At 40.8% G+C, this 23,136-nt stretch overlaps 1 protein-coding gene across 6 annotated transcripts in view; it reads right to left on the reverse strand.

Moving 5' to 3' along the window:
- The window catches only part of LOC115192090 (thyroid hormone receptor alpha), an 86,916-nt gene that overhangs the window by 14,414 nt on the left and 49,366 nt on the right, over positions 1 to 23,136 (reverse strand). For 4 of the 6 annotated variants that reach the window (XM_029750213.1, XM_029750210.1, XM_029750211.1 and 1 more), the window contains 3 exons: positions 13,308 to 13,437; positions 12,012 to 13,206; positions 6,605 to 6,936 (listed from right to left, as the gene is read on the reverse strand). In XM_029750213.1, coding sequence (XP_029606073.1) covers positions 6,605 to 6,663 — 59 coding nt within the window. In that variant the 5' untranslated portion in view covers positions 6,664 to 6,936; positions 12,012 to 13,206; positions 13,308 to 13,437. The remainder of the gene's footprint in view (positions 1 to 6,604; positions 6,937 to 12,011; positions 13,207 to 13,307; positions 13,438 to 23,136) is intronic. The other 2 variants (XM_029750214.1, XM_029750212.1) reach the window with 2 other exon arrangements.

Below are 23,136 nucleotides of genomic sequence, written 5' to 3' on the forward strand. Positions count from 1 at the left end.
AATAGGTGCCCTTCTTTGCGAGGCATTGGAAAATGGGCCTGGTATTTGTGGTTGAATCTGTGCTTGAAATTCACTGCTCGACAGACCTTACAGATAATTGTATGTGTGGGTTACAGAGATGTAACCCACACACACAATTAGTCATTCAAAAGTAGTCATTCAAAAATCATGTTAAACACTATTACTGCACACAGAGTGAGTTTATGCAACTTATTATGTGATTTGTTAAGCACATTAACACTTTTACTCCTGTACTTATTTAGGCTTGCCATAACAAAGGGGTTGAACACTTGACATTTCAGCTTTTGATATTTTATTAATTTGTAAACATTTTGAAAAACGTTAGTCCACTTTTACACCATGGGGTATTTTTTTATTCAGGCTGTAGTATAACAAAATGTGGAAAAAGTTCAGGGGTGTGAATACTTTTAGGCGCTGTATATACAGTACAAACTATACAGTGTATTAGTAAAGTATTCAGACACCTTGACTTTTTCCCCATTTTGTTACATTACAGCCTTATTCTAAAATGGATTCAATTGTTTTTATTCCATCAATCTACACACAATAGCAGAGCAAAAACTGTTTTTTAGAAATGTTGCAGATTTATTAAGAATAAAAAAACTGAAATATCATATTTACGTAAGTATTCAGACCCTTTACTCCGTACTTTGTTGAAGCACCTTTGGCAGCGATTAAAACCTTTGAGTATTCTTGGGTATGACGCTACAAGCTTGTCACACCTGTATTTGGGGAGTTTCTCCCATTCTTGTCTGCAGATCCTCTCAAGCTCTTTCCGGTTGGATATGGAGTGTTGCTGCACAGCTATTTTCAGATCTCTCCAGAGATGATAGATTGGGTCCGGGCTCTGGCTAGGCTACTCAAGGACATTGACTTGTCCCGAAGCCACTCCTGCGTTGTTTTGGCTATGTGCTTATGGTAGTTGTCCTTTTGGAAGGTGAACCTTCGCCCCGGTCTGAGATCCTGAGCACTCTGGAGCAGGTTTTCATCAAGGATATCGCTGTACTTTGCGCCGTTCATCTTTCCCTTGATCCTGACTAGTCTCCCATTCCCTGCTGTTGAAAAACATCCCCATAGCATGATGCTGCCACCACCATGCTTCACCGTTGGGATGGTGCCAGGTTTCCTCCAGACGTGACGCTTGGCAATCAGCCCAAAGAGCTTGGTTTCATCAGACCAGAGAATCTTGTTACTCATTGTATAAGAGTCATTTAGATGCCTTTTAGCAAACTCCAAGTGGGCTGTCATGTGGATTTTACTGAGGAGTGACTTCCCTCTGGCCACTCTACCATAAAGGCCTGATTGGTGGAGTGCTGTAGAGATGGTTATCCTTTTGGAAGATTCTCCCATCTCCACAGAGGAACTCTGGAGCTCTGTCAGAGTATTAGAAATCAAGTAGTAGAAACATCTCAAGGATGATCAATGGAAACAGGATGCAACAAAGCTCAATTTTAGAGTCTCACAGCAAAGGGTCTGCAAACCTTACAAGGTATTTCTGTTTTTTATTTTTAATAATTAGCAAAAATGTCTAAAAACTTGTTTTCACATTGTCATTATGGGGTATTGTGTGTAGATTGAGCAACATTTTGTATTTAAAACATTTTATAATAAGGCTGTAACGTAACAAAATGTGGAAAATGTTAAAGGCTGTGAATACTTTCCGAATGGACTGTACATACAAAAGTATGTGGACACCCCTTCAAATTAGTGGATTTGGCTATTTCAGCCACACCCGTTGCTCCATAGACAAACATTGGTAGTAGAATAGCCTTACTGAAGAGCTCAGTGAATTTCAACTTGGCATAGTCATAGGATGCCTGCTTTCCAACAAGTCAGTTCATCAAATGTCTGCAATGTTAATGCCGTTATTGTGAAATGGAAACGTCTAGGAGCAACAATGGCTCAGCCGCGAAGTGGTAGGCCACACAAGCTCACAGAGTGCTGAAGCACGTAAAAATTGTCTGTCCTTGGTTATAAAAATCACTACAGAGTTCCAAACTACCTCTGGAAGCAACGTCAGCACAATAACTGTTTGTCAGGAGCTTCGTGAAATCTGTTTCCGAGCAGCCACTCACAAGCCTAAGATCACCATGCGCAATGACAAGCGTTGGTTGGAGTGGTGTAAAGCTCGCCACCATTGGAAACACGTTCTCTGGAGTGATGAATCACCCTTTACCATCTGGACAAATCTGGGTTTGGCCAGGAGAACGCTACCTGCCAAAATGCATAGTGCCAACTGTAAAGTTTGGTGGATGAGGAATAATGGTCTGGGGTGGTTTTTCATGGTTCGGGCTAGGTTCCTTAGTTCCAGTGAAGGGGAATCTTAACGCTACAGCATACAATGAAATTCTAGACAATTCTGTGCTTCCAACTTTGTGGCAACAGTTTGGACAGGCCCTTTCCTGTTTCAGCATGACAATGCCCCCGTGCACAAAGTGAGGTCCATACAGAAATGGTTTGTTGAGATGGGTGTGGAAGAACTTGACTGGCCTGCACAGAGCCCTGACCTCCACCCCATCGAATACCTTTGGGATGAATTGGAATGCCGACTGCGAACCAGGCCTAATCGTCCAACATCAGTGCCCGACCTCACTAATGCTCGTGGCTGAATGGAAGCAACTATCTGCAGCAATGTTCCAACATCTAGTGGAAAGCCTTCCCAGAAGAGTGGAGGCTGTTATAGCAGCAAATGGGGGATCAACTCCATATAAATGCCCATGATTTTGGAATGAGATGTTCGGAGAGCAGGTGTCCACATACTTTTGGTCATGTTGTGTATATGTAAACCACATCAGGGAACAGGATATCATGTTAAAGGCATTACAGTTGCTTAGATACCTTTTGTATGCAGTGTATCTAGTCAAGGCTAAATAAGGCTAGGCGTCCCGCTAGTTGACAACTTCCGATGAAATTGGAGGGCATGCAATTCAAATAAATAATCATAAAAATTATGGATATTAAACATTTAGGTACATACAAGTATCTTATATCGGTTAAAAGATTAAATTCTTGTTAATCTAACGGTATTGTCCGATTAACAATAGGCTTTACAGCGAAAGCATGCCATGCGATGTTTGAGGACGGCACCCCACATCAAAATATTTTTCAACCAGCACAGGCTTCATAAAATCACAAATAGCGATTAAATATTCTCTTACTTTTTGAAAATCTTCCTCTGATTTGCAATCCAAAAGGTTACCAGGTTACAAACCTGCAATCTGAAGGTTACAACATGCATGGTCATTTTGTTAGATAAAATCCTTCTTTATATCCCAAAAAGTCAGTTTAGTTGGTGCCATCAATTTGAGAAATCCACTTGTTCAACATGCAGAGAAAGGAATCCAAAAAGTTACCGCTAAACTTTGTTAAAACAAGTCAAAATAAATTTCCACTTAATCATCAGGTACCCTAAAAAGTAATTAAACTATAATATTTAATATGGAAAGAAGTATGTTTAATAGGAAAGCAAAATTAGCAGGTGTGCGTCCTCTTTGTTGCATGCGCACAGACTGATTTCCAACTGACTCCCAGTACTAAAACTCAAAATTCTTCCTCGTTTGGGAAGAAACAAGCCTGAAACCTTGAATAAAGACTGTTTATCTAGTGGAAGCCATAGGAATTGCAATCTGGGAGCTGGAATTTCATATGCCCCATAGCTTTCCATTGTAAGAGCATGGGATCTCAAAAAAACAAAATTCAGGTTGGTTTTTCTTTGGATTTTCTCCTACTATATCAATTGTGTTATAGTCTCATACATTATTTTAACATTTCTACAAACTTCAAAGTATTTTCTATCCAATGGTCCAAATTATATGCATATCCTGGCTTCTGGGCCTGAGTAACAGGCAAAAAAAAGGACCCTAGCCTGAAGAAGTTGATGTTTGACAAGTCTTGACCACCGACTGACTGGCCAAACATATTTTTTTTCTTTACTGAACCTTTCACTACATTGAGATTGGATTAATGGTCTGCTGGCTGGTTTCTTTTCACAGATCCTCTTTAACTCAGGAGGTCTTATGTATCTGGTCCTGTTCCTGAGCTGCCTATTCACTCAGAAGTCAGGTGTGTGTGTCTGTCTATTAACTTGGCTGGGTTCTTGGACTGCATAGCTTTCAGTAATCAAGGCTATGATGTCACACACTGGCATCACTGATATGACTAGTAGCTGTTGTGATTAGAAGTACTGTGCTTTGTGATAACAAAGTAAACTATGTTAACCACCTAGTAAACTAACATGCGTAAACATTACAATATTCTCTCAGTCACTGACCAGCCCATCAGGCCAAACATTCGCCAATAACTGCGCACACACACGTGTACACATGCACGCGCACACACACGGTGCTAGGATATCACCGATGCAGGAAAAAGCTTGTGAATAACAAACAGGCTTGTTGTTGCAGGACAGGACATAGTGTTTGAGTCTGATGGGAACACAACCTGGTCTCAGAGCATTTCATATGATTCTGTAAGTAAATCCGTGTACCCCATTTGGTATGATATGTTACACTTGGCATTGTTACATAAGACAGATGGTTACTGAAGGCCAAAACTAAAGTAGGGTGGTTGGTCGGGCGTATAACACGAACGTCTAGCAACCCAAGTTTTAATCTCATCAGACAACTTTACATGCTGTCTTAGCTACTTTGAAACTAAGTAGCATGTTAGCTAACCCTTCCTCTAACCTAAGGGTTAGCCTAAACATAACCCTAACCCCTAGCCTAGCTAAAGTTAGCCACCTAGCTAGAATTTGTAACATAACATGCTTTTCAAATTTGTAACATATTGTACGTTTTGCAAATTCGAAACATAACGTACAGTACAATACGAATTGTAATTCGTAACATATCATACGAAATGAGTGATGGACATCCACAAATTAATACATACCACACGAAACGTAACATATTATACTAAATGGAGTATGTCGGATTTAAGTACAGAATAATACGAAATGCTCTGAGATCAGGTTGGGGAACAACATAAATACAGAGACATGTTGTTAAATCTTATCTATAGTCATCTCTGGGGACATGCTGTATGTGTACACACGTTGTGTGCATCAAGTTAAACACTGACCCCATTTTCCAGGACACGTAAGATCAGTCAAGGAAGGCAAGTAGAGCACTGAGAAATGAAATTATTTTTACTTCACTTATCTAGATAATGTATTATTGAATATTCTTAACAATTATCTAAAGCAGGGCTCTTCAACCCTGTTCATGGAGAGCTACCATCCTGTAGATTTTCGCTCCAACCCTAATCTAGTGCATATGATTATAATAATTAGCGGGTTGATAAACTTAATCAGGTTATTTACAACTGAGGTTGGAGCGAAAACATACTGGAGGGTAAGCACTTCAGGAACAGAGTATATTGATCAGTGCATAAAGTTAATATCAATATCCACTTGTACCTGAAGTTAATGAATAATAAAGGTTTGAATTTGAAACAGCTTGAGGACTCTTTGGTTCCACTGTTGATCTTCAGAGTGGATAAGCAAAGCCCCTGAATATGTGTATTCATAAACGCTTCCTTTTTCACACTCCTTATTAAATTAAAGCTGGTAAGTGAAATGATGTGGTGGGCGCCAAACTTCCCTGAGAATGTTCAGACGCTGCTCTCCACAGAGTTAATCCTAATGCGCCCACACACGGGCACACACAGTAGCGGCATCACTGTGATTGCCCCAGGGCTCCGTGTGTGTATGAGACCAAAGTGCTGAGTGGCTCAGAGATCACCGGGGGGGGGTTATGCATGAGGCAGCTCACACAAGGACACGTGCATGTGCACAGACATCCTCCGTGCACACACACACACAGCGACATACACACATGCACACACCCAGAGCGACACACACACACATCGAAACATAAATAGCGACACACAAGAGACAATCCCCTGCTGGCGTCACATATTGATGTGTCCTGAGTTGTCCTCTGCTTTCATGCCGTTCCATCTGACCCCCCCTTACTCCTAATCCTACACTCTGTTATGTTAATCACTGCACAGTGGACACACGCACACACACACACACACACCATACACCTCCACCTCATCCTCTATAGTATAGGCATATAATCCATACATCCCTTCATTAACATATAAAATACAGTACATTCGACACACACAGATTTAAAATCTAACGTGTGTATTTCTCTACCGCGGTCTGTGCTCATTTAAAAATGTGACTCCAATTTGCTGGATAAATTCAGCATCTGCACATTTAATGAGAAGGAAGGCGCTACGCATGTGAGGGCACGTGTTGGGCGGGAGGCAGTGCTTCTCTACAACTCCCTCTACATTCCTCCCCTCATTTTTACATTGTGTTTACTGTAAATCTATGGAGTGTGTGTGAGCGTCCATGCCAGAGTTTGTGTGTGTGTGTGTAACTGGATGTATAAATCTGGATCTCCAGATTTATACATTAAATTGCATTATATAACTTATATCTCTTCCCCTCTACATATGACACACTGTTATGCAATCCTCAGAGGTAGCGTTAAAAAATAATTTGGGATGAACTAAGTGCTGTATTGTGTATCTGAAATGTTACGGACGTTGTTGTTACAAACCCACTCACAGAAATCCCCCTCGTACACAGCAGGGAACAGGGAGGATCATGGACTGACCGTTTCTCATCTCCCTCTGATGAGTTGGGGTCCTCGACGTTGGAAATGGCCTCCATTCACCTCAATTCCATCCAGCGGACAATGAGCGGAGACTGAGGGCGGGCCCCAACCTCACTAGCCTGCTCAGCATTCGCAGTTTTCCCCGTCAAACGACGGCCATCGATGGATGGCAGCGGTGACCCGTTCCCCGGAGATGGTTGTGTGGAACATCGGTGGGGCAGGCCCACCTCCAGTTCTAGAGGCTAACACGTGATGAGCTGAGAAAAGGACACCCCTCTGGAACCTGTGAGGGGACAAACAGAGAAATTAGAAAAGGTTTGAACCATGTTGAAGATTAGCAGAGATGAACAGATACATAAAATATACAACATATAGTAAGACATAAATGCATTATGAGACCACTGGTAACCTTTATGAATTTATAATAGCTGTTTTATCTAAAAGATATATTAATAGCCATTGATCAATTTTACTGAAATCATTCAACTGAAAGTATTATGGCGTTTAAATGTTTTGGAGAGCAATAAATAACTCATGACAGTTTTGTTGTTGTTGTCCCCTCTAGTTAAATATACTGAACAAAAATATAAACGCAACATGTAAAGTGTTGGGCCCATGTTTCATGAGCTGAAATAAAAGATCCCAGAATGTTTCCATACTGACAAAAAGCTTATTTCTCTCACATTTTGTGCACAAATTTGTTTACATCCCTGTTGGTGAACATTTCTCATTTGCCATGACAATCCATCCACCTGACAGGTGTGGTATATTAAGCTGATTTAACAGCATGATCCTTCTTACACAGGTGGTGCACCTGCTTGGTACTTGTGCTGGGAACAAAAAAAGGTGACTAAAATGTGCAGTCTTGTCACACAACACAATGCCACAGAGGTCTCAAGTTGAGGGAACGTGCAATTGGAATGCTGACTGTAGGAATGTCCCCCAGAGCTGTTGACAGAGAATTTAATGTTAATTTCTCTACCATAAGCCGCCTCCAACTTTGTTTTAGAGAATTTGGCGGTACGTCCATCCGGCCTCACTACCACATACCATGTGTAACCACTCCAGCCCAGGACCTCCACATCCGGCTTCTTTACCTGTGTGATCCTCTGAGACCAGCCACCCAGACAGCTGATGAAACTGAGGAATATTTCTGTCTCTAATAAAGCCCTTTTGTGGGGAAAAACTCAATCATGGCAGTCATGACATCCATAGATTAGGGCCTAATGAATTTATTTCAATTGACTGATTTCCTTATATGAACTGTAACTCAGTAAATTATATACAAAACTCCTTCCGTGGTCTCCAACTGCTCTTAAACGCTAGTAAAACCAAATGCATGCTTTTCAACCGTTCGCTGCCCACACCCAACCGCCCGACTAGCATCACTACTCTGGACGGTTCTGACTTAGAATATGGGGACAACTACAAATACCTAGGTGTCTGGCTAGACTGTAAACTCTCCTTCCAGACTCATATTAAACATCTCCAATCCAAAATTAAATCTAGAATCGGCTTCCTATTTCGCAACAAAGCCTCCTTCACTCACGCCGCCAAACATACCCTCGTAAAACTGACTATCCTACCGATCCTCGACTTCGGCGATGTCATTTACAAAATAGCTTCCAATAATCTACTCAGCAAACTGGATGCAGTCTATCACAGTGCCATCCGTTTTGTTACCAAAGCCCCTTATAACACCCACCACTGCGACCTGTATGCTCCAGTCGGCTGGCCCTCGCTACATATTTGTCGCCAGACCCACTGGCTCCAGGTCATCTATAAGTCAATGCTAGGCAAAGCTCCGCCTAATCTCAGCTCACTGGTCACGATAACAACACCCACCCGTAGCACGCGCTCCAGCAGGTATATTTCACTGGCTATCCCCAAAGCCAACACGTCCTTTGGCCGCCTTTCCTTCCAGTTCTCTGCTGCCAATGACTGGAACGAATTGCAAAAATGGCTGAAGCTGGAGACTTATACATTTCCCTCATTAACTTTAAACATCAGCTATCTGAGCAGCTAACCGATCGCTGCAGCTGTACATAGCCCATCTGTAAATATCCCACCAAATCTGCCTACCTCATCCCCATATTGTTTTAATTTACTTTTCTGCTCTTTTGCACACCAGTCTTTCTACTTGCACACCATCATCTGCTCATCTATCACTCCAGTGTTAATTTGCTAAATTGTAACTACTTCACTACTATGGCCTATTTATTGCCTTACCTCCTCACGCCATTTGCACACACTGTATATAGATTTTTTTCCTATTGTGTTATTGACTGTACGCTTGTTTATTCCATGTGTAACTCTGTGTTGTTTGTGTCACACTGCTTTGCTTTATCTGTAAATGAGAACTTGTTCTCAACTGGCCTACCTGGTTAAATAAAGGTGAAATAAAAAATCTTTCAGCCAATCAGCATTCGGGGCTCGAACCACCCAGTTTATAATTATATTTTTGTTCAGTATAACTCAGCTACCAGGAGGTGTGACTAAAAGCTGGTGACAGTGCAGATTGTGTGTGTATGAGAATGTTCTAGAAACAGACCATTTGTCTAGGAAACCTTTCCTTTGAGCTTTCGTGAGCGGCTAGCCCATGGCTAATTCTAGATTTCTAATGCTTATCTGCAAAAAGCCACAATTCCGAGTTTGTGTTGCAGCCCAACAGCAGTCCCTCCACTTGGTTTACATTCATAGATGGACTGATAGCCCATGAGATCAATATGATAATACAAATATTTCAAAACTATACATTGTTTCGACACAAATTCAAATGACAAAAAAAAATCCTCCAAAAGTAAAATTTGCTTATATTTTGGGTTATGATAAGATAAAACAGTTGAACTAAGTTCATGTGGCTGTTATAAGTTATATTCTTCAAGAATCAATGGGTTTGTATCTTCAACTGAAATGACCATTGAGCAGCAGTAAATATTCCAGATTGCCCCTTTAATCTATGTTAAGTGCGTGTCCTGCTTGTGTTGTGTGTGTAAACTGGTTAGCCTGCATACAGAGTCACGGTCAGACTTGTGTCATCTAGGATCAAGGGGAAGAATGAAGGTATAGTGCAACATTCCACGTCGACTCAACATCCAATGGATCCATTGCTGATCAATGCATTAGTCAAACAGTGAACAGAGTCTCTGAACAAGCTAATGTTTAGTGACCTATACCTAATTTAATCAATGCTTTGAAATAGATGAAGCATCTGTATGGAAAAAGGGAGTGCCAAGACAGGTTCATAGAGTACACAGTATACTGGACAAAACATATATAAATACATAGAGTAGAGTAAATCTCTACTGTATTATTATTGCAATGAGAGTACTAGTCAGGACAGCCTGCACAGTTCTACTAAACAGAGAGAGAAAACTGACTGTTTCCTCAGTAATAACTTCACTTCTGTTGCTTTGACAGTAGATGGCGTGTGTGATTTCAGGTCAGGGATTTCAGGTCAGACCTTGTTCACGCTCTATAGCACATGATGTAAAGCACTACTGGGACACGGACACACACACAGTTGAAGTCGGAAGTTTAAATACACTTAGGTTGGAGTCATTAAAACTCATTTTTCAACCACTCCAGAAATGTCTTGTTAACAAACTATTGTTTTGGCAAGTCGGTTAGGACATCTTCTTTGTGCATGACACAAATAATTTTCCAACAATTGTTTATAGACAGATTATTTCACTTATAATTCACTGTATCACAATTCCAGGGGTCAGAAGTTTACATACATTAAGCTGACTGTGCCTTTAAACAGCTTGGAAAATTCCAGAAAAAGATGTCATGGCTTTAGAAGCTTCTGATAGGCTAATTGACAACATTTGAGTCAATTGGAGGCGTACCTGTGGATGTATTTCAAGGCCTACCTTCAAACTCAGTGCCTCTTTGCTTGACATCATGGGAAAATCAAAAGAAAATCAGCCAAGAAAAATTGTAGTCCTCCACAAGTCTGGATCATCCTTGGGAACAATTTCCAAATGCCTGAAGGTACCACGTTCATCTGTACAGACAATAGTATAAACACAATGGGACCACGCAGCCGTCATACCGCTCAGGAAGGAGATGCGATCGGTCTCCTAAAGATGAACGTACTTTGGTGCGAAAAGTGCAAATCAATCCCAGAACAACAGCAAAGGACCTTGTAAAGATGCTGGAGGAAACAGGTAAAAAAGTATCTATATACACAGTAAAACGAGTCCTATATCGCCAACCTGAAAGGCCGCTCAACAAGGAAGAAGCTACTGCTCCAAAACCACCATAAATATGCCAGACTATGGTTTGCAACTGCACATAGGGACAAAGATCATACCTTTTGGAGAAATGTCCTCTGGTCTGATGAAACAAAAATAGAACTGTTTGGCCATAATGACCATCGTTATGTTTGGAGGAAAAGGGGGGAGGCTTGAAAGCCAAAGAACACCATCCCAACTGGGAAGCACGGGGGTCGCAGCATCATGTTGTGGAGGTGCTTTGCTGCAGGAGAGACTGGTGCACTTCACAAAATCGATGGCATCATGAGGGAGGAAAATGATGTGGATATATTGAAGCAACATCTCAAGACATCAGTCAGGGAGTTAAAGCTTGGACGCAAATGGGTCTTCCAAATGGACAATGACCCCAAGCATACTTCCAAAGTTGTGGCAAAATGGCTCAAGGTCAACAAAGTCAAGGTATTGGAGTGGCAATCACAAAGCCCTGACCTCAATCCCATAGAAAATATGTGGGCAGAACTAAAAAAGCGTTGGGCCAAAATTCACCCAACTTATTGTGGGAAGCCTGTGGAGGCTACCTGAAACGTTTGACCCAAGTTAAACAATTTAAAGGCAATGCTACCAAATACTAATTGAGTGTATGTAAACTTCTGACCCACTGGGAATGTGATGAAAGAAATAAAAGCTGAAATAAATCATTCTCTCTACTATTATTCTGAAATTTCACATTCTTAAAATACAGTGGTGATCCTAACTGACCTAAGACAGGGAATTGTTACTAGGATTAAATGTCAGGAATTGTGAAAAACTGAGTTTAAATGTATTTGGCTAAGGTGTATGTAAACTTCTGACTTCAACTGTATACTGGGACACACACACACCAGGGTTGTCTGGCGCCGGACTATGTGACCAGAAAGATTTTAATTGAACATTAATTTGAGAAATTTACCGAACCCATATTTGTTGGGTGGGTAACCCAATTGGGTGTCCTCCGATGGTGCTCAGAATGACATTTAGATTATGGTAATTCATATTAACAGAACATGTAACTTCTGTAATGAAGCAGCAAAATAAAACTCAATTTTCAAACATTTGCCAAAATGCAATTTGCGGGAAAACACCAATCTAAACAGCTCACCTGATGCGAGCGGTTCCATATGTGACAGAGATGAGTTTCTCCGTTAGAAACTTAGAAAGAGGGGGAATCTAAAGATGCAACAACTAGGATGGGCTGCTAATATGACTAGGATTGTGCCTTCGGCTTCTGGACAACGGAAAAAACAACAGGAGAGAAATGCTGGTTTCAATGGTATAGATATGAAGTCTAAAAAATAATTGCCTCCATGTTTCTATGGTCGGATTTTGCCAATACACTGAAGCAAGGTAAGATATGCCGCATAATATGAAATAAAACGTTCTGGTTTCAAACAATTAAGTATATGTTTTCAAAATGCATAGTCTACTGCCTCCAGCTCACATTGCAAAATGGTGGGAGATGTGCTGATAGCCTGCCTATGCAATTAGATGGCAAATGGGAGGCGTGCTTCAATTAACAATTGAGAAATAAAAATTTGTTTTTAACACACGATTGCATTTAGAATTGTTGCACAATGACTGGGCTTATAAAAACACGTTTCACTCTAGCAGCAACGAGCTGAGGAGCTGCAGCAGCATCTCTAGCGCTGTCTGGGGTGATATTCTGCTCAAAATAGGCTCTCTATGTATGTTATGCATGTGTGATAAATAAGATACATGAAGACTAATGAAAATACACAGGCGCCAATCTAATTCCACTAAATTATGCAAATGAACCTACAGACCGATAAGCATGACAGTCAGATGTACTTCCATCGACTGGTATTTCCATCAGTGAATAAAAATTACTATTGTGCAATGGGATTCTTTATTCTCCGGGTCAATTTGGAAGCCTGTGGGGCGGGCGGGTTTAAGGCCATGAAATATTGTGTGGATGAAGGACAGGTGGGTGACAGGCGGGTTGAATAAAAATAAAACAATTAAAAATCCATAAATGTATAAGTCTTGTGCAATTCATATAGGCTACATTGAGGTTTTTCTTTCATTATTTTTTATCTGGCATTAGTGTGTAGCATAAGCTTTAGGGCCTAACTGTACCAGTGTAATTGCCAAATGCTGTTGGGAACTTGGGTAGTTCAAAAATTCAAAAAGACAATACAAATAAGTTGTGTCTAGTAAAATGTTTATGCCGGGTGCCAGGACTCTCCATTTAGAGACATCAGTATCAAGACCGCCTGTCAGTCTGGACTTTATCACATCATCTTGCAAGTCTCCAAGTGCTGGCTCCATAGATGCATCTGTGAACACATACACAGGCACTTTTCTATTACCGATGGCAGTTAAGGATAGGTGATATCTGACAAAAAAAAACAGTTTGAACAGTTCAGACTAAACCTACCTAAATCTGGTCCCCCTGTTCACGACCGTTGGTGAGCGGGCAAGAGGTGAGGCTGAAGGTAAGGTCTTTGCCAGCGCCCCATTGATGGGCATGGCAGTGTAGATCAACTCCTGGCCCTTCATCAAAGATACTGGTTGGCAACACACAAACACAGAGCACTGATTGCATTATAAATGGTGGTTATGATTATCATGGTGGAACTAACCTAATCACTGCATTCACCTTTCTATTTCACTTCAGATATCATGATAGAATGGTAAACAGAGCGATCAGGCTGCTTCCACCTTGCTAGGTTATGAAGGTGAATTGGGACAAAACATGCAAGGGTCCCCATGCTTGTGTTCTCTACTGTATGTTGCATATTCGGCTGCAAACTGAACATTTCATTTCTGTTTTGAAGCTCATTTTCTGCAATTGTCCATCACTTCACATGGCTTAGCCCCCATGACTAGGGTGGAATAAAAAAATGTTCAAGTCATAGACTGGATGTATTAATGACTCTTTAAAAAAGTTAAATACACAAAAAATTGGACCACTTGGTTTGAAGATACTTTGAAGTTATTTGGGCATGAACTTTTGACATTACATTGGTTTTTGGTTAGAAAATGCTAATACTAATGGTTGGTGGCAGTGGCTAACCCTAGGATGGATTGCAGTCTCTCCTTGTCCATAAGAAACAAACACTTAAATATGTAATTCATTTGGGTGAACTATCCCTTTCAAATAGGACCGTAGAAAATCCTGATGTTTCCCAAATCCTGTGGGATTTGGGTTTAAATATGTGATATTCCACAAATCACTTCACAATTTTCAGGTGGTTGAGACTGATTTGCAAAACCTTGCCATCTCCTTACTCTACATAGGCAAGATCTTTTGCATGTATGCCTACCATTTCTGCCTAGCAGCTTGTGCACAATACTGAAATGTCTAAATTGGAAGGGGCATTTAAACATAGCCTATATTCAACACTGTCCATCAATGTTTACAAAAAGCCCTCATTGCAATTTCTAAATCTATTTTTAAATTGATTTTCAAAGACAAATAAAACAATAAAAGTATGAGTTAACCTCTACGGGCCACGGGGGCAGTATTGAGAATTTTGAAAAAAATATGTGGCAATTTTTAACTGCCTCCTACACCAACTCAGAAGCTAGGATATGCATATTATTAACACATTCGGATAGAAAACACTCTGAATTTTCTAAAACAGTTTGAATGGTGTCTGTAAGTATAACAAAACTCATATTGCAGGCAAAAACCTGTGAAAAATAGATTAAAAAAAATGAGAATTTTGTGACTGTACTATTTAGTGTCATTGTTTTAAAGATACCACAGTGAGAAAGGATTCAGTTCGCAACTCCTACTGCTTCCACTAGATGTCAACGATCTTTAGAAAGTTGTTGGAAGCATCTGTGATGAATACAGACCGAATAAGAAAGCTTACAAGTTGACACGTCATCACTTCATTTTTTGCGCCTGCGCATGAATCTGAGAAGAGTGCCTTTGTCATTATCGTTTATTCTAGACACTTGATAGGTTGTGTGAAAATATTACTGATGTTTACTGATGTTTCACGTTAAAAATGGACCAAAAGATTAATGATGAACAACGTTTGACATGTTTAAACAAACGTAAATAGATTATTTACTAGGTTTTCTTTAGCTTTTTGACGTGACTTTACACTGCCCACCTCATTTTGTGGGAGCCTACTGAACGCTAACTATTTGGACATAAATTATGAACTTTGTCAAAAGAAACCACATTTGTTCTGGACCTGGGATCTCTGGCAGCGCCTTCTGATGGAGATAATCAAAGGTAAGGGGATATTTAGAATGTTATTATCGATATTAGATGATGCTAATGCTAACGGTATAGCTTAGCTTAGCTTAGCATATAGCTTATTGTTGTTAGCATAGTACCCAGTTTATGCAAAATGTGATTTCCCAGTAAAGTTATTTTGAGATCTGGCCATTCGGTAGCAATTACGAGATGATAATATATTATTCTTTGAATGACAATATTATAATTTACCAATGTTTTCGAATAGTAATTCCGTGATTTGTAATGCTGGATTCACTGGGAGCATTCGAGCCGAAAAAAATTCTGAATTTCACCGCGACTGTAAATGCTGTTTTTGGATATAAATATGAACTTGATGGAACTAAAAATGCATGTATTGTATAACATAATGTCCTATGAGTGTCATCTGATGCAGATTGTCAAAGGTAAGTGCATAATTCTAGCTAGTTTTCTGTCTGTTGATGCCCTTCTTTGAATTGGCTAAACATTACACGCAGCTATTGTCAATGTACTCTCCTCACATAACCTAACTTTATGCATTCTCCGTAATGCCTCTGAAAATCGGACAGCGTGGTTAGATTTAGGAGATATATCTTTCAAATGGAGGAAAATAGTTGATTATTTGATTTTTTGAAATGATTACTCTTGCAGTTTTGAATTCCCCGCCATGGTCACATGACAATGAATCCCAATACCGGGATAAGATCGGGATAAGATCCTCAACAGGTTTTAAGGGCTTGTAAGTAAGTAACACTTGTATTCGGCGCATGTGACAAATGAAATTTGATTTGAATAGTAGTGTTCTTGCAAACAAATTAGTATATACGCTGCTCAAAAAAATAAAGGGAACACTTAAACAACACAATGTAACTCCAAGTCAATCACACTTCTGTGAAATCAAACTGTCCACTTAGGAAGCAACACTGATTGACAATAAATTTCACATGCTGTTGTGCAAATGGAATAGACAAGAGGTGGAAATTATAGGCAATTAGCAAGACACCCCCAATAAAGGAGTGGTTCTGCAGGTGGGGACCACAGACCACTTCTCAGTTCCTATGCTTCCTGGCTGATGTTTTGGTCACTTTTGAATGCTGGCGGTGCTTTCACTCTAGTGGTAGCATGAGACGGAGTCTACAACCCACACAAGTGGCTCAGGTTGTGCAGCTCATCCAGGATGGCACATCAATGCGAGCTGTGGCAAGAAGGTTTGCTGTGTCTGTCAGCGTAGTGTCCAGAGCATGGAGGCGCTACCAGGAGACAGGCCAGTACATCAGGAGACGTGGAGGAGGCCGTAGGAGGGCACAACCCAGCAGCAGGACCGCTACCTCCGCCTTTGTGCAAGGAGGAGCAGGAGGAGCACTGCCAGAGCCCTGCAAAATGACCTCCAGCAGGCCACAAATGTGCATGTGTCTGCTCAAACGGACAGAAACAGACTCCATGAGGGTGGTATGAGGGCCCGACGTTCACAGGTGGGGGTTGTGCTTACAGCCCAACACCGTGCAGGACGTTTGGCATTTGCCAGAGAACACCAAGATTGGCAAATTTGCCACTGGCGCCCTGTGCTCTTCACAGATGAAAGCAGGTTCACACTGAGCACATGTGACAGACGTTACAGAGTCTGGAGACGCCGTGGAGAACGTTCTGCTGCCTGCAACATCCTCCAGCATGACCGGTTTGGCGGTGGGTCAGTCATGGTGTGGGGTGGCATTTCTTTGGGGGGCCGCACAGCCCTCCATGTGCTCGCCAGAGGTAGCCTGACTGCCATTAGGTACCGAGATGAGATCCTCAGACCCCTTGTGAGACCATATGCTGGTGCGGTTGGCCCTGGGTTCCTCCTAATGCAAGACAATGCTAGACCTCATGTGGCTGGAGTGTGTCAGCAGTTCCTGCAAGAGGAAGGCATTGATGCTATGGACTGGCCCGCCCGTTCCCCAGACCTGAATCAAATTGAGCACATCTGGGACATCATGTCTCGCTCCATCCACCAACGCCACGTTGCATCACAGACTGTCCAGGAGTTGGCGGATGCTTTAGTCCAGGTCTGGGAGGAGATCCCTCAGGAGACCATCCGCCACCTCATCAGGAGCATGCCCAGGCGTTGTAGGGAGGTCATACAGGCACGTGGAGGCCACACACTACTGAGCCTCATTTTGACTTGTTTTAAGGACATTACATCAAAGTTGGATCAGCCTGTAGTGTGGTTTTCCACTTTAATTTTGAGTGTGACTCCAAATCCAGACCTCCATGGGTTGATAAATTGGACTGGAACGGCGGCAGGTAGGGGCGGCAGGTGGCCTAGTGGTTAGAGCGTTGGACTAGTAACCGCAAGGTTGCAAGATCAAATCCCTGAGCTGACCATGTAAATCGGTCGTTCTGCCCCTGAACAAGGCAGGTAACTCACTGTTCCTAGGCCGTCATTGAAAATAAGAATTTGTTCTTAAATGACTTGCCTAGTTAAATAAAAGGTAAAACAAAAATCTAAATCTAACCAACATTAGCTAGCTAGCCTACCTCACTAGTATTATCAAATGATAATGTTACATAACCAGCAGTATCTGGACAATACACTTGTATGAGCTATGACCTAACTAAGTTGTAATGAGGTAGTTAGCACTAGCTACGCTAACATTAGCTAAAATGTTAGCAAGCCTGCCACACTAGGTAATGTTAGCTAGCCTGTAAATGGGAGGATATTTTCATGTTGCACATCTTTCAGTTGCCTCATTAAATTCTTTCTATATGTTTTATATGAATTTCTAAACTTAAGAGTTGGTTTGAGTTTTTAAGTCATAGAAATTGAGCTATTGACCTTGTCCTATGTATATGGTGTAATACTGATGGTCCCTAACTAGCCCCATAGGGATATCAAATGTCTAACCAAATTGACCATGGGTATTAATATCTGGTTGCATGCAGCTGCGCTACGAATTGATGATTACTTGGGTGCTGCCAGCTGTGGGCAGGAATCAAATAAACTCAACCCACAGAAAACTATTGCAGTACTCTTCATTCTGTGACATACAATCAAAATGTTCAGTTACAGACAAGACTGACTTTATAACTATCAAAATAATCAATACTGTGGTTAGGGTTAGTGGTTCCCTTTATTGCAACTTTTTCACTATGTTTGAGTAGTGTCAAATTTACTGCCTAGTAAGGAATTCATTTGAAATATGCAATACAAACCAAGTGTGTGAGTATTTGATGTCTATCTGACATACTGTACGTTGTAACACATGGTCGCTGAATGTTTGGGAAAAATAGGATACAAATTTGTAATTTGAACCCCTTCTGTAGAATGACCCACATAACAAAGTTCAGCTAGCTTGCTAGCCTGCATTGGCTGTGTGTAGGTCTACTAGCATTAGCATAACAGATAGCTTTGTCTAGGCTAGCTGCACAAAGCCAATGGACTATGGAGTACTTCAGCTATACTGGATAACTGCCCCATTATGTCTTAAACCTTCACTCCTTCTTTCCCCTTTCTCATCAATCTCTCTTTTAGAACTCTCTCCTTCCACTACCATTTATTTTCCTATAATAGCCTTTCTGGCTATTGTTTGTTTATCTCAATTATTTCCTTTCATTAATCCCTTGCCTTTACATGTCTCTCTTCTGTGCACACTTCTTGCTCCTCTCAATTACTATGCTGTGATTTATTGTGGAGACAATTACTAATATTTCTGTGTACATGCCTCGAGGCAGGGAATTAGCCTACTATTACAGAGGCACAAATTTTATTTTACTCACTCACTCACTCACTCACTCACTCACTCACTCACTCACTCACTCACTCCAATATTGTACTCTGTCTTCCCATGTAGTGATCCCTCTCTTTGGTCATTGCTTAATGGAATGGTCTTTGAACAGGGCACCTAAACCTCGCTCTAATATACACAGGTCATTCTCGCGAAACTGACATTTGACCCAAACATTCTCAAGTGTCATTTTTCAAGAAATGTCCTCTTGGATCACTGAGATTAGGATCTGTACTTATCTATTTCATTATTATTATTATTTGATTAGATATTATGCATTGTACCACAAATACCAAGTTTTCCATGTCCTAAAAAATAATAAACAAATCAATATCTAATATATATTTTTACATGTTATTCAGGCCAAAGGGTTCAATATTAGTTTCAACAGACCAGAAAATCTTGTTTCTCATGACCTGAGAGTCCTTCAGGTGCCTTTTGGCAAACTCCAAGCAGGCTGTCATGTGCCTTTTACTGAGCAGTGGCTTCTGTCTGGCCACACTACCATAAGGGTCTGATTGGTGGGGTGCTGCAGAGATGGTTGTCCTTCTGGAAGGTTCTCCCATCTCCACAGACTCCACAAACTTCTCCCATTTAAGAATGATGGAGGCCACTGTTCTTGGGGACTTTCAATGCTGCAGACATTTTTTGGCACCCTTCCCCAGATCTGTGCCTTGCCACAATCCTGTCTCGGAGCTCTACGGACAATTCCTTCGACCTCATGGCTTGGTTTTTGCTCTGACATGCACTGTCAACTGTGGGACCTTATTTAGACTGGTATGTGCCCTTCCAAATCAATTGAGTTTACCACAACAATCAAGCTGTAGATACATCTTAAGGATGATCAATGGAAATAGGATGCACCTGAGCTCAATTTCAAGTCTCATAGCAAAGGGTCTAAATAAGGTATTTCTGCTCATTTTTTAAAAACATTTGCAAACATTTTGAGAAATCTGTTTGAATACTTTCCAAATGCACTGTATACCCTCTAATATACCAATGGCAAGCTTACATTCACAGCTAGCCATTTGATATTGCTGGAATGTTCAAGTCAACAGAACCTTGACCTTTGACCTCTAGCGTACAGAAAGAAATCCCTGTATAAATCGCTTAAAAAAGTAAACCCCGATATGTTCATCTTTGTTCGACAAGTGGTTCTGAAAGGTCATGAAATTAACTTTCAAATTATATATATAATATAACCATATATAAAAAGCATATATAAAGCACCAGCTACAACTAGTGTTTAAAAATAGGCCACATAGTACTATTAACATTAGAATGCTTTAAACTTAGCCTCAGAATTGTATGTAGTGGGGCAGATACATTTTTGGATTGAACCACATTTCACACACACAGCTAGAACAGGGTTTTATAAAGATTTATAGATACAGGGCCATCAATCATTCACGTACAGTTGAAGTCAGAAGTTTACGTACACTTAGGTTGGAGTCATTAAATCTTGTTTTTCAACCACTCCACAAATTTCTTGTTAACAAACTATAGTTTGGCATGTCGGTTAGGACATCTACTTTGTGCATGACACAAGTCAATTTTCCAACAATTGTTTATAGACAGATTATTTCACTTATTCACTGTATCACAATTCCAGTGGGTCAGAAGTTTACATACACTAACTTGACTGTGCCTATAAACAGCTTGGACAATTCCATAAAATCATGTCATGGCTTTAGATGCTTCTGATGTAGACCTCCACAAGTCTGGTTCATCCTTAGAAGCAATTTCCAAACACCTGAAGGTACCACATTCATCTGTACAAACAATAGTATGCACGCATAAACAACATGGGACCACGCAGCCGTCATACCGCTCTGGAAGGAGATGCGTTCGGTCTCCTAGAGATGAACGTACTTTGGTGCAAAAAGCGCAAATCAAGCCCAGAACCACAGCAAAGGACCTTGTGAAGATGCTGGAGGAAACAGGTACAAAAGTATCTATATACACAGTAAAACGAGTCCTATATTGATATAACCTGAAAGACCGCTCAGTAAGGAAGAAGCCACTGCTCCTAAACTGCCATACAAAAGCCAGACTACGGTTTGCAACTGCACATGGGGACAAAGATCATACTTTTTGGAGAAATGACCTCTGGTCTGATGAAACAAAAATATAACTGTTTGGCCATAATGACCATCATTATGTTTGGAGGAAAAAGGGGGACGCTTGCAAGCTGAAGAACACCATCCCAACCGTGAAGGACGGGGGCATCATGTTCTGGGGGTGCTTTGCTGCAGGAAGGACTAGTGCACTTCACAAACTAGATGGCATCACGAGGGAGAAAAATTATGTGGATATATTGAAGCAACATCTCAAGACATCAGTCAGGGAGTTAAAGCTTGGTCGCAAATGGGTCTTCCAAATGGACAATGACCCCAAGCATACTTCAAAAGTTGTGGCAAAATGGCTTAAGGGCAACAAAGTCAAGGTATTAGAGTGGCCTTCACAAAGCCCTGTCCTCAATCCCATAGAAAACTTGTGGGCAGAACTGAAAAAGCCTGTGCGATCAAGGAGGCCTTCAAACCTGACTCAGTTACACCAGCTCTGTCAGGAGGAATGGGTCAAAATTCACCCAACTTATTGTGGGAAGCCTGTGGAAGACTACCCGAAATGTTTGACCCAAGTTAAACAATTTAAAGGCAATGCTACCAAATACTAATTGAGTGCATGTAAACTTCTGACCCACTGAGAAAGTGACGAAAGAAATAAAAGCTGAAATAAATCACTCTCTACTATTATTCTGACATTTAACATTCTTAAAATAAAATGGTGATCCTTTACTGACCTAAAACAGGGGATTTTTACTAGGATTAAATGTTAGGAATTGTGAAAAACTGAGTTTAAATGTATTTGGCTAAGGTGTATGTATGTAAACTTCTTACTTCAACTGTATTAAGCCTCACATAAGCCTTTTTCCAATATGGCAAAAAAAAAAAAAAAAAGAAAACGCAGCCTGTTGCAAAGACCAAGGTGGCAGCATAAAAACCATGAGGGATGATGTCACAGCTGGACCCTATTGAAGAAATTGCTCTCGCTTCACCTCTAACCTCTGAATATTGTGCAAGAATAATATTTTGAGTTTTTTTTCTTCTTCAAATAACTTTAAAAAAATATATATATGATTTTCAGGGAGTGCTAAAATGTCCTCTAATTGGACAACTTTTGGGCTCCTGAGTGGCGCAGCGGTCTAAGGCAGTGCATCACAGTGCTAGAGGCGTCATTACAGAACCTGGTTCGATCCCGGGCTGTATCACAACCGGCTGTGATCGGGAGTCTCATAGGTGCAGCGTACTATTGGCCCAGCGTCGTCCTGGTTAGGGTTGCGCCGGCGTAGGCTGTCATTGTAAATAAGAATTTGTTCTTAAATGACTTGCGTAATTAAATAAAAGTTTTAAAAAATAAAGAAAAAAAAAACTCTTAGGGTCTTAGATAAATTTCACATTACCATACCTGTATGAAATAAAACATTTGTGTACCCAATAATATCTTAAAATCTTTATAGTGATGTAGAATACACAACCAAATGAGCCAGCTGTGCAGATATAAAGATTAGTCACAGAATTGTAAGAATGTGCCCCAAAAGCTATCTGAATCACTGATTTCTGCAGGTGGCAATCAATAATTGCGATATTTAATCTCCAAACAAGTCAAATGGATATGTACAAGTGAATAGTCATGGATGTGAGCTGACTAAATTATATACGTTATCCTATTAACGGTTGCTGGTTGCTCAGCTCGGACAAGATCTCTTTGTACAAAACCATCTAATACAAACGCGGAACCATCTAATACAAACAAAGGAAAAGAAAAGGAGATAAGTCGCTCTGGATAAGAGTGTCTGTCTTATGACTAAAATGTAAATGTTAAATGAGATAAGGAGGAGGAGAATGAGGCGGCAGGGTGGACGAGAAGCAGGAGAGGAAGGGATCTTTATTGTAAAAGCGCCAGATCCATGACCTCCTAAGTGAGGATCAAGGGAGGGTAGAGGGAGTGGAACCACTGTCACATCTCAACACTCTACAAAAGTTGGAAGTTCTACTTTCATCGTATTTTTTCTCTCCTTCCCTTTCTTCTCTACTACTAGGGTTGCACATTTTGGGGAATATTCAGAGGTGGAAACTTTCCTTGGGAATGAACATCAGACTCTGAGGCCTCATCTTCACTGTCACTTTCAAATCTTGTTGCGGATGACTCGTTGTCAGGCTCAAAAAGCCTCACATTTGCCCGGATGGCAACCAATATTTTAACCT

The sequence above is a fragment of the Salmo trutta genome, chromosome 4 (genome assembly GCF_901001165.1).
Source record: "Salmo trutta chromosome 4, fSalTru1.1, whole genome shotgun sequence".
Classification (NCBI taxonomy): domain Eukaryota; kingdom Metazoa; phylum Chordata; class Actinopteri; order Salmoniformes; family Salmonidae; genus Salmo; species Salmo trutta.